Source organism: Crotalus tigris, unplaced genomic scaffold (assembly GCF_016545835.1).
Source record: "Crotalus tigris isolate CLP2741 ecotype Arizona unplaced genomic scaffold, ASM1654583v1 scf7180000017916.3911339, whole genome shotgun sequence".
In the NCBI taxonomy this organism is placed as follows: Eukaryota; Metazoa; Chordata; class Lepidosauria; order Squamata; family Viperidae; genus Crotalus; species Crotalus tigris.
Window position 1 is genome coordinate 1,913,511 of NW_024096718.1, and position 12,260 is coordinate 1,925,770.

Below are 12,260 nucleotides of genomic sequence, written 5' to 3' on the forward strand. Positions count from 1 at the left end.
CCAAGTCATTTTAATTGAATTATGGTCTGCCCAAATATTTGGTTCTATTTCAACTTCTTGTATCATAGTCTTTAAATCATAAGAACTCCATATCATTTCTTGACTATGATTTATGTCTGTTGGAATAAAAGATATATTGGGCTTTTTCTGGTTCCTCTCTCTCCATATATCCATATGTTCTAAAGCAATTTACATAATCTGCAATCCATGGCTATTTTTCAAAGGGTTCATGGGGCTTTATGCTGCTGCTATCAATAGCAATTGCTTTAGTTTTAGTGGTGTTACTGTCACACTTGTTTCATTAATCACTATTTTATTCAGCTCATGTCCATTATTGAAGAATATTTATCTTTGGAGTGTTTTCCACCCAAGGCAACCTAAAATATTTTAAACAAAATATTTGTATTTCAAATAACCAAATAGACATACAAAAATGGTTTCATATGTATGTGTTTCACTTTGAGAGTGGGCAACTAAATTTCATTTTTGATGTGTGCCATTGTGCCCACAGTAAAAAAAATGACAATAAAGGTTATCTTATCTATCTTATCTTCATATTATCAAATTGGCAGTTTTCCTAGATGTTAAGTTTAGGATGATGCTACCTTTGTCTTTTTTCTTTGTTAGTATGTTTACATTCAGCATATTACACAAAGATTCATTCCTGTATGACTAAATAGTTCATTGTTACTCCAAGTTATTCTAAATTATTCCTTGGAAGTATTAGTTATTGGGACTTTCTTCCCATAAACATGACTTGCCCAGGCTTGCTTTCATCTCATGCATTACAGTTGCTATAACACAAGGATGATGATGATGATGATGATGATAACAATAATAATAATAATAATAATAATAATAATAATAATAATAATAATATCTATTCTGCTGTCTCCAGTGCCTGGAGACAGCAGAATAGAAGAGAAAGAGCTGGAGAAGATAACAAAATACAAAGACCTACAAATAGAAATAGAAAGACTGTGGCAAAAGCAAGCAAGGATAGTACCAATAGTCATAGGCGTCTTGGGTGCAATCCCAAAACAACTGGAGCACCACCTGAACACCATTGGCATTGACAAATTTGCCATTAGTCAATTGCAAAAGGCGGCCTTACTAGAAATTGCTTCCATCCTGCGACGATACCTGTAGTACCATAAAACATCCACATCTGCCTATCCCAGGTCCTGGGTAAGGACTCGATAGGTAGACAAAATGCCAAATCCAGTCTGAACATCTGTCTGACTGTGCGATGATCCATAATAATAATAATCCTGTAAGCAAAAACTGGTGGAATCATGAAATAGAGAAAGTCATAGAAAATGATAAAATTAAACTGCTCTGGGACTTCAGAATTCAAACAGACAAGTACCTGCAACATAACACCCCAGACTTAACAATTGTCGATAAGAAAGACAAAAAAGTCTGGATAGTGGACGTGGCAGTGCCTGGAGACAGCAGAATAGAAGAGAAAGAACTGGAGAAGATAACAAAATACAAAGACCTACAAATAGAAATAGAAAGACTGTGGCAAAAGCAAGCAAGGATAGTACCAATAGTCATAGGCGCTTTGGGTGCAATCCCAAAACAACTGGAGCACCACCTGAACACCATTGGCATTGACAAATTTGCCATTAGTCAATTGCAAAAGGCGGCCTTACTAGAAATTGCTTCCATCCTGCGACGATACCTGTAGTACCATAAAACATCCACATCTGCCTATCCCAGGTCCTGGGTAAGGACTCGATAGGTAGACAAAATGCCAAATCCAGTCTGAACATCTGTCTGACTGTGCGATGATCCATAATAATAATAATCCTGTAAGCAAAAACTGGTGGAATCATGAAATAGAGAAAGTCATAGAAAATGATAAAATTAAACTGCTCTGGGACTTCAGAATTCAAACAGACAAGTACCTGCAACATAACACCCCAGACTTAACAATTGTCGATAAGAAAGACAAAAAAGTCTGGATAGTGGACGTGGCAGTGCCTGGAGACAGCAGAATAGAAGAGAAAGAGCTGGAGAAGATAACAAAATACAAAGACCTACAAATAGAAATAGAAAGACTGTGGCAAAAGCAAGCAAGGGTAGTACCAATAGTCATAGGTGCCCTGGGTGCAATCCCAAAACAACTGGAGCACCACTTGAACACCATTGGCATTGACAAATTTGCTATTAGACAGTTGCAAAAGGCACCCTTAGTAGGAACTGCTTCCATCTTGCGACGATATCTGTAGTACCATCAAACATCCACATCTGCCTATCCCAGGTCCTTGGTAAGGACTCGATAAGTAGACAAAAATGCCAAATCCAGTCTGAACATCTGGCTGACTATGCGATGATCCTTAATAATAATAATAATCCCCCAGTGAGGCACTACCTTGATGTGGTTGTGGGGCTTGTGTACTCTGAGGAAGATGAGAGCTATTCCAGAGATTCAACCATACTGGACAGGTCTCATCAGAGGAATCAGACAAAGAGTGTCTCTCCCATAAAAAATATGATGAGACATAAATTTCAGAATGCCATACCGGCTCGGATATTGCCTGGGTTAACAAGGTCCGCGCTAGATATTGGAGTTCCTGGATATCTGGTGAAAAATGGGTTACAGGACTCAGGACTGTTGGCTGAGCAACTAGGGCCAGCAGCTGCAGAACTACTGGAAGAAAAGGTGTTTACCCATCGCAGATACACAGTGATTGAAAACAAAGAAATAATGATCCGTTACTACAGATCAAATCCAACAAGAAGAGGATATCTAAAATGAATGCACCAGTTCTGGAAAGAACAACATCCAGAATCAGAAATAACAGAACAGAGACTAGCAGATCAACGCCGAATTATAATACAAAATAAAGTATTCACAGAAACAGAATTGGACGAACTGCAAAGATTTATCCAGGGCAAAGAAATCAAAGCCTTGCCAGAAGTAATTCAGAATGTAGAGGCAAAGCAGGGGGAGTTGGCAGTGAAGGAATCTAGCAGAGATATACAGCTGTTCTCATTTGGAAACCAGGCACCTCTTCCTCAGGAAGAACAAAACCCTCTAACTAAAGAAATAAAAGAATTGAAACAAAGAATAACTGAGCATCTAGAACAGCACAAAAACAACAGAATAAGGCTACCTGCATTGAAGCTTGTTCCAAAGAAATAGCTAGCACAAGCATTAAAAGATGCAAATACTGCAATATCAAGTATAAGCACCAATTCAGTGCAAGAAACAAACCAACTAATGTACAGCACAGCTGCAGTTATAAATGAATACCTTGGATGCAAAATCAACAAAAAAGAAAAACAAACAGTGCACTAGAAAGCTGGAAGGTTAGACTAGAAAATAAGATCAGCAAGTCAAGATCACATGCAACAAGCTAGAACAGATGAAAGAAAAGAAGCTGAAGAACAAGAAGACCAAAGAATACCTAATCAAGAAATACCACTTGGAAACAAGAAAGATCAAGGAAGCACTGGAAATAATAAAGCAGCAAATAACAGCTATAGCCAGGAAAATCAGTAGATATGAAGCTCAAATTGCAAACTATAGGCAAAATTTCAATCCAATTAGAAACATTTTTACCAATCTATCAATGGAGAAACTCCAATGAATCAGTCAGTACCTGACAAGGAAGAAACAGTGCAGTTCTGGAAGTAGATATGGAATAACCCAAAGAAATACAACAAGGATGCGGCTTGGTTAAAAAAGGTGGATTCAAACAAAACAGAAGTTGAAATGAAAGAACTAGTAATAACAACAAAAATGGTAGAAAAAAGAGCAAGGAAGATCAAAAATTGGTCAGCACCCAGGTGAAGATGAACTGCATGGGTTTTGGTTGAAACATCTAACTGTTATACAGCCACTCATTGCCAAGCAGTTTAATAATATACTACAAGGAGGAGAAATTGAAAAGTGGCTGACAACTGGGAAAACCTATCTAATAATGAAAAATCCAGCAAAAGGGGCAACACCAGGCAACCACAGGCCAATTACCTGTCTACCAACAACTTTCAAATTGCTAACTGGTGTGGTAGCTGATGCAGTACAACAGTATCTAATTGAAAACAATCTCTTTATGGTGGCTTCAGCCTCCCAGATTGGGAAAAATATTATCAAGCAGCTATGCTTACTTGGGCGAAAGAGTGGATACATCTGAGAAATAGGAGATTATTAGCCTTAGAAGGCCACGATATGCAGACAGGGTGGCACGCAATTCTTTGGGAAGGAAAGCACACGGCTCACCAGTACTTCCAGAAACATTATATCAGACAGGCACTACTAGATGTATGGGTCAGAATTAAAAAATGTAATTACGTGAAAATCCCTAATTGAGTATCCACATTGGAGATATTCATACATCCAAATTTTATGAAATCAGAAAAGGCAATCACTCAATAATTGTTGACGATTTTCCTTTGTAAATGTAAGCCAGGCAAACACACTGTTAATCAATTATTATGTGATTTATGTTTTAAAAACCAATAAAGTTTATTAAAAAAAAGAAAACAATCTCTTTCCACCTGAGCAGAAAGGAAACTGATCCAATAGCAGAGGAACAAAAGATCAACTCCTAATAGACAAAATGATCTTGGAAAACTGCAAGAAAAGGAAGACCAACCTGAATGTGGCATGGATTGACCAAAAAAAGACATTTGACTCTCTGCCACATGACTGGATAATCAAGTGCCTAGAAATAACAGGAATCAGTAGAAACATCAGAAAATTTGTGCAAAGATCGATGGTACAATGGAAGACACAGTTGCGGGTCAATGGTGAGAGACTGGGAGAGGTTAACATCAAGAAAGGAATATTTCAAGGAGATTCATTATAACCATTACTATTTGTTATTGCACTGTTTCCTCTGCCAACAATACTGAATAACTCAGGACATGGCTATCAAACATCAAAAACATCTGTCAGACTATCCCACCTCCTTTACATGGATGATCTGAAGTTGTATGGAAAAACATCATCTGAAATAAAATCGCTGCTCAACACTGTCCATATATATAGCCAAGATATTGCAATGGAATTTGGCTTGGACAAGTGTGCCACACTTACTATCAAACAAGGTAAAATACTGAAAACTGAAGGAATCAAGATGACCCACGAAAATAACGTTAAGAGCCTGGATGAGGAAGATTACTACAAATACTTGGGTATCCTTCAAGCTGAATCAAGCACACTGAAGTCAAGAAAAAGATTAGAGGTGAATACATCATGAAAGTGAAGAAGATCTTAAAGTCCAAACTCAATGGAGGAAATACCATAAAGGCAATCAACACCTGGGCAATTCCAGTCATTAGATACACAGCTGGAATAGTGGACTGGACTCAAGCAGAACTAAAAGCAATGGATAGGAAGACCAGAGAAATAATGACAATGAATCATGCCCTTCATCCACGCAGTGACATTGACAGACTTTATCTACAAGGCAAATAGGTGGGCGTGGAATGCTGCAAGTACATCAGATGGTTGAAGAAGAAAAAATGGCTTTGGGAGAATATCTGAAGGACAATGATGAAGATGCACTGAAATTAGTATATCAGGAAGGCTTACTGACTACTGGAGAGACCAAACTGGCCTACAAGAAAGACCAAATGAAGAACAGAATAGAGGCATGGGAAGAAAAGCACTACATGGCCAGTACATTAAAAAAAATAGCTGAGAAAGAAGATAATAACAAGACCTGGCAATGGCTAAGAGCAGGAAAATTGAAGAAAGAGATCAAGGTACTAATTCTGGCTGCACAAGACCAGGCTTTAAGGACAAATGCATATAAAGTCAAAATTGAGAAGACAGCAACAGATAGTAAGTGCCACCTATGTAAAGAAGCTGAAGAAACAGTGGTAAGCTGATGCAAGAAGATCGCACAGACTGACTACAAGCAGCGGCATGACAAAGTAGTAACAATGGTGCATTGGAAGATCTGCAAGAAATATCATTTGCCTGTAAGCAAAAACTGGTGGGATCATAAAATAGAGAAAGTCATAGAAAATGATAAAATTAAACTGCTCTGGGACAAGCACCTGCAACATAACAATGTCAATAAGAAAGACAAAAAGTCTGGATAGTGGACGTGACAGTGCCTGGAGACAGCAGAATAGACGAGAAAGAACTAGAGAAGATAACAAAATACAAAGACCTACAAATAGAAATAGAAAGACTGTGGCAAAAGCAAGCAAGGGTAGTACCAATAGTCATAGGCACCTTGGGTGCAATCCCAAAACAACTGGAGCACCACCTGAACACCATTGGCATTGACAAATTCGCTATTAGTCAATTGCAAAAGGCGGCCTTACTAGGAACTGCTTCCATCCTGCGACGATATCTGTAATACCATCAAACATTCACATCTGCCTATCCCAGGTCCTGGGTAAGGACTCGATAGGTAGACAAAATGCCAAATCCAGTCTGAACATCTGGCTGACTGTGGGATGATCAATAATAATAATAATAATAATAATAATAATAATGCCAAATCCAGTCTGAACATCTGGCTGACTGTGCAATGATCAATAATAATAATAATAATAATAATAATAATAATAATATTGGAAGGGACCTTGGATTTTCATTCTTAGAGATTATTTGTGAAGAATCAGAATGCAAGTTTTCATTGGTCATGAAAAATCTGAACCCTATATGTGTAGCAGAAAGACATCTAGAAAACTTCCATGTAAAGAGATTCAGCTAATATAGCAAGGAATACACAATGACCCCAGAATCTTGCAAGCAAGAAGAAATGATGACATGATTTCCATAGCTAATTTAGAATTACCATTTTGCTCCAGAGATGAATAGAGTTAGTGATTAATTTATCACATTCAATTGCAAATTAAGATTTGAATTTTTAAAAGCTGTTTGTAATCAGAGCTTGTCTCCGTTTAGAGCTAATCACACAACACACACAACTATCATCAATTATATCTCTTGATTATGGGATACAGTGAAAAGGAATTCCAAACAATACATTATGTATCTGCTATTTAGTAAAAATTATGTCTCATTAAATGTTCCAGTAAAGCATCATATCTATAGACATATTTTAATATTTCCTTTAATCTATCAGCCAGCAGAGTATGAGATAGGATTACAAGTATATACTCAGAAGCCTATGACAAAGCCCTAAGTTATTTGCAACCTAAACCCCTTCTCAGACATCCTCCAAGGTATGAAGAATAAGCTCAAATATTTCCATGACTGAGTAAAATCCATAAAATACTATTAAAAATTATGAGCATACAGAAAAAAGTGTGACCTTTACCTTATAATCACTATATTACCATATACAGATTCAGATTTATTTTTCCTTATGCTGCTGAATAAACTACCAATCAATTAAGGTAAAGGTAATGACAAAACTCAGAAAGAGGGTGACAAGGCAATAAAAATAATTACATCATTTTCTATTCCCATGTTTTAGTGCATTTCTATATGTATAGAAAACAAGTCCATGTTCATTGTGGAAAAATAAAAATATACACTCTATTGCTTTTTGGAAAAGAAATCCAGCAATTTAAAGAAAATAGAATCCATGCCAGGGAAGACATTTAGCTGTTATATTTATAGATAACATTATATCAAGATGTGGTCCCACATATCTTGACTATCCAATTCTTGCTGACTTCATTGCAAAGCATTGACTGAGTTGATGGGAAGGTTATTTACATGTAAATTATCATTTGAAGTTACAATCATCAAGTGCTGAATAACTGCCTGAACCAGATTATTATGGTGTGAATTGCTGACTATACTGTATGTGGGAGTTGCTACTTTACTTATTTCTAGGTAAAGTTTTGTTTCTTTCTCTCTTCTTGATCTTAGAACTGCTCCAGATCTAGCTCTTTGCCTGAAGTTCCAACAGCATCCATTGCAACAAATGTATTTTAGTTCCAGATAGCTCTAAAGGAGACTGCCCTAGTCATATATGCTTTATCAGTGGGGTCGTTGGTGCGCTCTGAGCTTATTTGTTTTCTTGCAGATATTTCATTACCAAACTAGGTAACATCATCAGTCACTAGAAAGGGTAGCACTATTACCAACTAACTAATTTTATTAAAAGGTATACCCTTTTATGAGCTGCAGTTTACTTCATCATCTGAGTGCCTAGAGTATTCTAGTATTTAATTTGGGGTGAGGTGGGACAGAAAAGGAGAAAAAGATTAGTTATGCAGATGCAGAATGCATATTACTAATACCTTATCAATTAACAATTGTAATGTGCTTAAAACCCAGAGGGTTGATGGGAAAGCTAACCTTCTGAAATTTCCTGTAACTATACAATGTATGTGAGTTCAACAATTTCTCACTCAGTGGTGGAAATAGGGTCTATTTTTTTTTTTAAAACATTAATTTGGATTGCTATTAAATAACCTGGGAGGTTGAAGTGTTTTAATAGTACTTTCTCTGCAATAATGGTGAATATCTGTAGCTCGGGTGTAGGATGAGGGTGAAGGTTTGTTCTCTGAGCTTGTGGGTTGGTTTCCGAACATTTTGTTACCAGGCTAGGAATCCCTAAACACCACTGAATATGTTATCTAGCCTGGTAACAAAATGTTCAGAAACCAACCCACAAGCTCGGAGAACGAACCTTCACCCTCAATACTTTCTCTTTGCTTTGAGTCTGGACTTCAAACTTGTGTCCATTAATTCTTGTGTGCAAAGTCTGTCCTATTTGTCTTAGGGGGCATTTCAGCAAATATTGCAATGGAGGAAGACTAAATGGAGGAACCTGTAAAATTGTTTTTACTTTTTGGGGCCCATGGTGGTATTGTTGGGGGAAAGTAGACATCAGTACCTGGCATCATTGTTTCTTGCTGCTTGTGAGAATCTACTTCAGGTTAGGTGATTACATGTTTGCAAGTATGGGTCTGCCACTCAGAGTCTAAGATAGTACACTGCTTAGGGGTTTGTGTGTGTGTTTGTGTGAGTGTGAACTCCTATTGACTGCCTAAAGTTTTCTTGGCAAGATATTTTGGAAATGGTTTGCTATTGTCTGTTTCCTAGATTGAGAGAGAATGACTGTCCCAAGGTCACCTAGTTGGTTTCTTGCTTAAGGGCTAGAATTTCAGTTACCCAGTTTCTAGCCTGATGCCTCAACCAATAGAGCAAGCTGATTCTCACAGTGGGGTATAGATTACTAATAATGTGTTTGAGTTGTAGGTGACAAGCAGTGGTGTTCTGTTACGCTATTTCTATATTTGTCTTTTAACAGGTCCTCTCTGGAAATGGAATTGGCTCTATTGATTCATCTATTGGTCTCATAGGGTGAGTAGTTCAGTTTCCTGATGCTTAGTTTAATTTCATCAGTTAAGTATCTCTCTTAAGTGGAACTGAAAAAATGTGGAAATAGCATTGAGGTACCGGTAGATGGTAAATGTGATAGTTGAAAGCATGTGACTATGCAGGGCAATCTGTAATTTTTCTATCTAACATAATGTTTGTCCATTGTGAAGTTTTATCAACGAAGATATCAAAGAAGCTGATTTGTTCTGTATGTAGCTCCAAACTGAGGTTGACAGAAGAGAAGAAGTTGTTAGGCATGATGAAATTTGATAAGAGATTCATTTCCATGAGTCCAGATATTTAAAATGGATTAGTGCAAAGTTACCCAGCCTTATGGCAGGATGTGATATTTTAGCATCAGTGATGATATTCTCTTTGGCTTAAAATCCATGACTGGGCAGAATGTTGGTGTATAACTTCTCAACATTTATGGTGGCTAAAATGATGTTGTTTGTAAAATTTGCTAGAAAATGTGTTACCAGATCCTACAATAAGCTAACATGGCCATGATCCTAAATGTCTACTTAGCAGCAAGAAGTACTAGAGAGCTGCATAGAAAGATGTGCTTCAGACCAAATTATGTTTCAGGACAAATATATGATTTCAGGGTATTGATAGAAACACAACTCCCTACACAGGCATCCCTATTTCCTAAGAGCATTATCTTGGGTTCTTCAAAAATGTTTGGCTTTATTTACTACTATGATCAGGAAATTAGTGGTTTTATTTTGAAAAGCATGAGGATTTTCTTTAAAAATATATAATGCTTACTAAAGTTCAACTTCCCATGTGTGTTTGATTGATGATATTTTGCTTTTAATTGTTCTTTTGGGATATGAAGTAAATGCTATTTGTAACTCTGTAGGTACGGAAAGGAAGCTTTTTGAAATTTATGCAAGCTGATAAAAAAGACAATGTAATCCTCTTCCTTAAATATTTGTAGATTAGTGTTGGTGTATTTCAAGTTACATTTCAGTAGAAGAGCACACGGAGCAAATTGGTAGCCATGCATTAGAGAAGAAATAGACAATGCTAAAATGGCCATTATAGCTTATAATGGTGTTACAGCATCTAGCTATTCTTCAAAGCCATATCACTAAGAAATCAGATACCCAAATATCTATTCATTTTGCTTAAAGCATCACACACTGTGTTCAGGTCACTTCGGAGATCCTGGACAACATTTTCAATGCTTCTGGTGTCTTTCAGAATTTCAATGCTTTGGGTGTAGGGGTTGAAATAAACAGAAAAGGGACGGTTGATTGATTTTGCAAAGTCTCTGAAATAAAAATAAAAAAGAATTAAATTAACTCTTATTTCTGCACTTACAGATAACAGCAAATTCAATCTGGGGCTTGTTTTTAAGGGTCATGAAAATAACTTGCCTCATCTTTTCTTTGGCTTCTTCAAAACTTTCTGAGACAAAGTAAGCTTCCTGGAAAGTTGTGATAAGGCATTCTTGCAAGCAGGTTGTTTTTGGATCAAATGTTTTCACACTGGCTTTATCAGACAGAGCATGCTGCAAAATACACCACATCAACTATTAAGTTACATGACAGAAACCACAAGTGTTTCTATGCACCCAAACTTTATAGCAAAGAATGCGCTCCACTTCATATGATTCATCTATAATTGTTTTTTTCTGAATGAATGTGATGTGCATCTTAACTTATCAATCTATTTATTGCTTTAAGATTTCCTTCCCCTCAAATAATTACACCATCAAGAATATATTAATTTTGCTTTATATATGAAAAATAACAAATCATTACACCTGAAACAATAATATTATTAATAAATACTTCAAGTATTCCCATACTATGGCCAATATTAGGAATTCTTCAAAAGCAGAAGCAATATATGGATATTTACCCACAGCACACATTCGTAAAAAATATATTTCACCTCCAGTAAACGTAACACCAATTTGCTTCAGGCTTGAAAAGATCTAAATAAATAATGAACATTTTCATTGCTCTTTTTTAATATAGTATAAGGTAGATTGACATGCTATTAACAGTTCATCAAGAGTGTTCACTGTATACCCATTTGTTTAAAACCAAATTGAATGGCATTTAGAAGAAGTCATGGAATTTTATGAGTATACGTTTTTTTAGAATAATGTAAAGAACTGGGAGTGAACGGGAGGCATTGGACATCTGTGGAATAAAATTCATACTCTGCTCTAATCAGCTTCCAACGTGGTACAGGAATTGTTCTATCTCGGTTCATGAAGAAAAAAATAATCAGATATTTCCTTTTAAGAAAGAAATATATATAAAAATAATTATAAAGGTTGCATGTGATAGTGCACACAGGGTCTTGAACTGCACAGATACACTTATGCATGTTATTCTCTCCATATGGACATATCTGGTGTTTTTACACATGAGGATATGGATGTTCATGAGAGTAACAAATGGGGCATTTCCTCTTTCTGTATGTTTCATAATTCTTAGATTCCAACTTTATTTTCTTAAAAAACAACTACTAGAACTTAATTTATAAAAGTGAAATATGTAATCATTCTTCTACCTATTTTCTTTACGTTTTTGCCCCAGGAAAACCTTGCCAAAAAAATTGCAGAGACTTGTCCAGGTAGTCTCCAAAAATTGAACATAATTGAACTATATCTGTTATTTGTGCTTTATTATTTCCAGTGCCTCCTTAATCTTCCTTGTTTCTAGGTGATATTTTTTGATCAGATATTCTCTGGTTCTTCAACTTCTTTTCTTTCATCTGTTTTAGTTTGCTTGCTTCTGATCTTAGCATGCTGATCTTATTTTCCAGCCTGATCTTCCATTTTGTGGTGCACTGTTTGGCTTTTTTTTTTCTTTTTCTTTTTTACCCATGATATTCAGTTATAATGCAGCCATTCTATACACTAGTTGCTTGTTTTTTGCAGTGAGCTGGTGCTTATATTTGATATTAAAGTACTGGCATCTTTCAATACATGTGCTAGCTTCAATATAGGCAGCCT

General features: G+C 36.3%; 1 protein-coding gene and 1 long non-coding RNA gene across 2 annotated transcripts in view; one reads left to right on the forward strand and one right to left on the reverse strand.

Annotated features, from left to right (window-relative positions):
- Window positions 1-9,262, forward strand: part of LOC120308419 — a 45,730-nt gene extending 36,468 nt beyond the window's left edge. The window contains exon 3 of the long non-coding RNA XR_005556845.1: window positions 9,210-9,262. This is a non-coding gene — a long non-coding RNA (uncharacterized LOC120308419). The remainder of the gene's footprint in view (window positions 1-9,209) is intronic.
- TPH2 (tryptophan hydroxylase 2) overlaps window positions 6,974-12,260 on the reverse strand; it is a 137,993-nt gene continuing 132,706 nt past the window's right edge. Inside the window, exons 10-11 of the mRNA XM_039344458.1 lie at window positions 10,666-10,799; window positions 6,974-10,559 (exon numbers count right to left, since the gene is read on the reverse strand). Coding sequence (XP_039200392.1) covers window positions 10,385-10,559; window positions 10,666-10,799 — 309 coding nt within the window. The 3' untranslated portion in view covers window positions 6,974-10,384. The remainder of the gene's footprint in view (window positions 10,560-10,665; window positions 10,800-12,260) is intronic.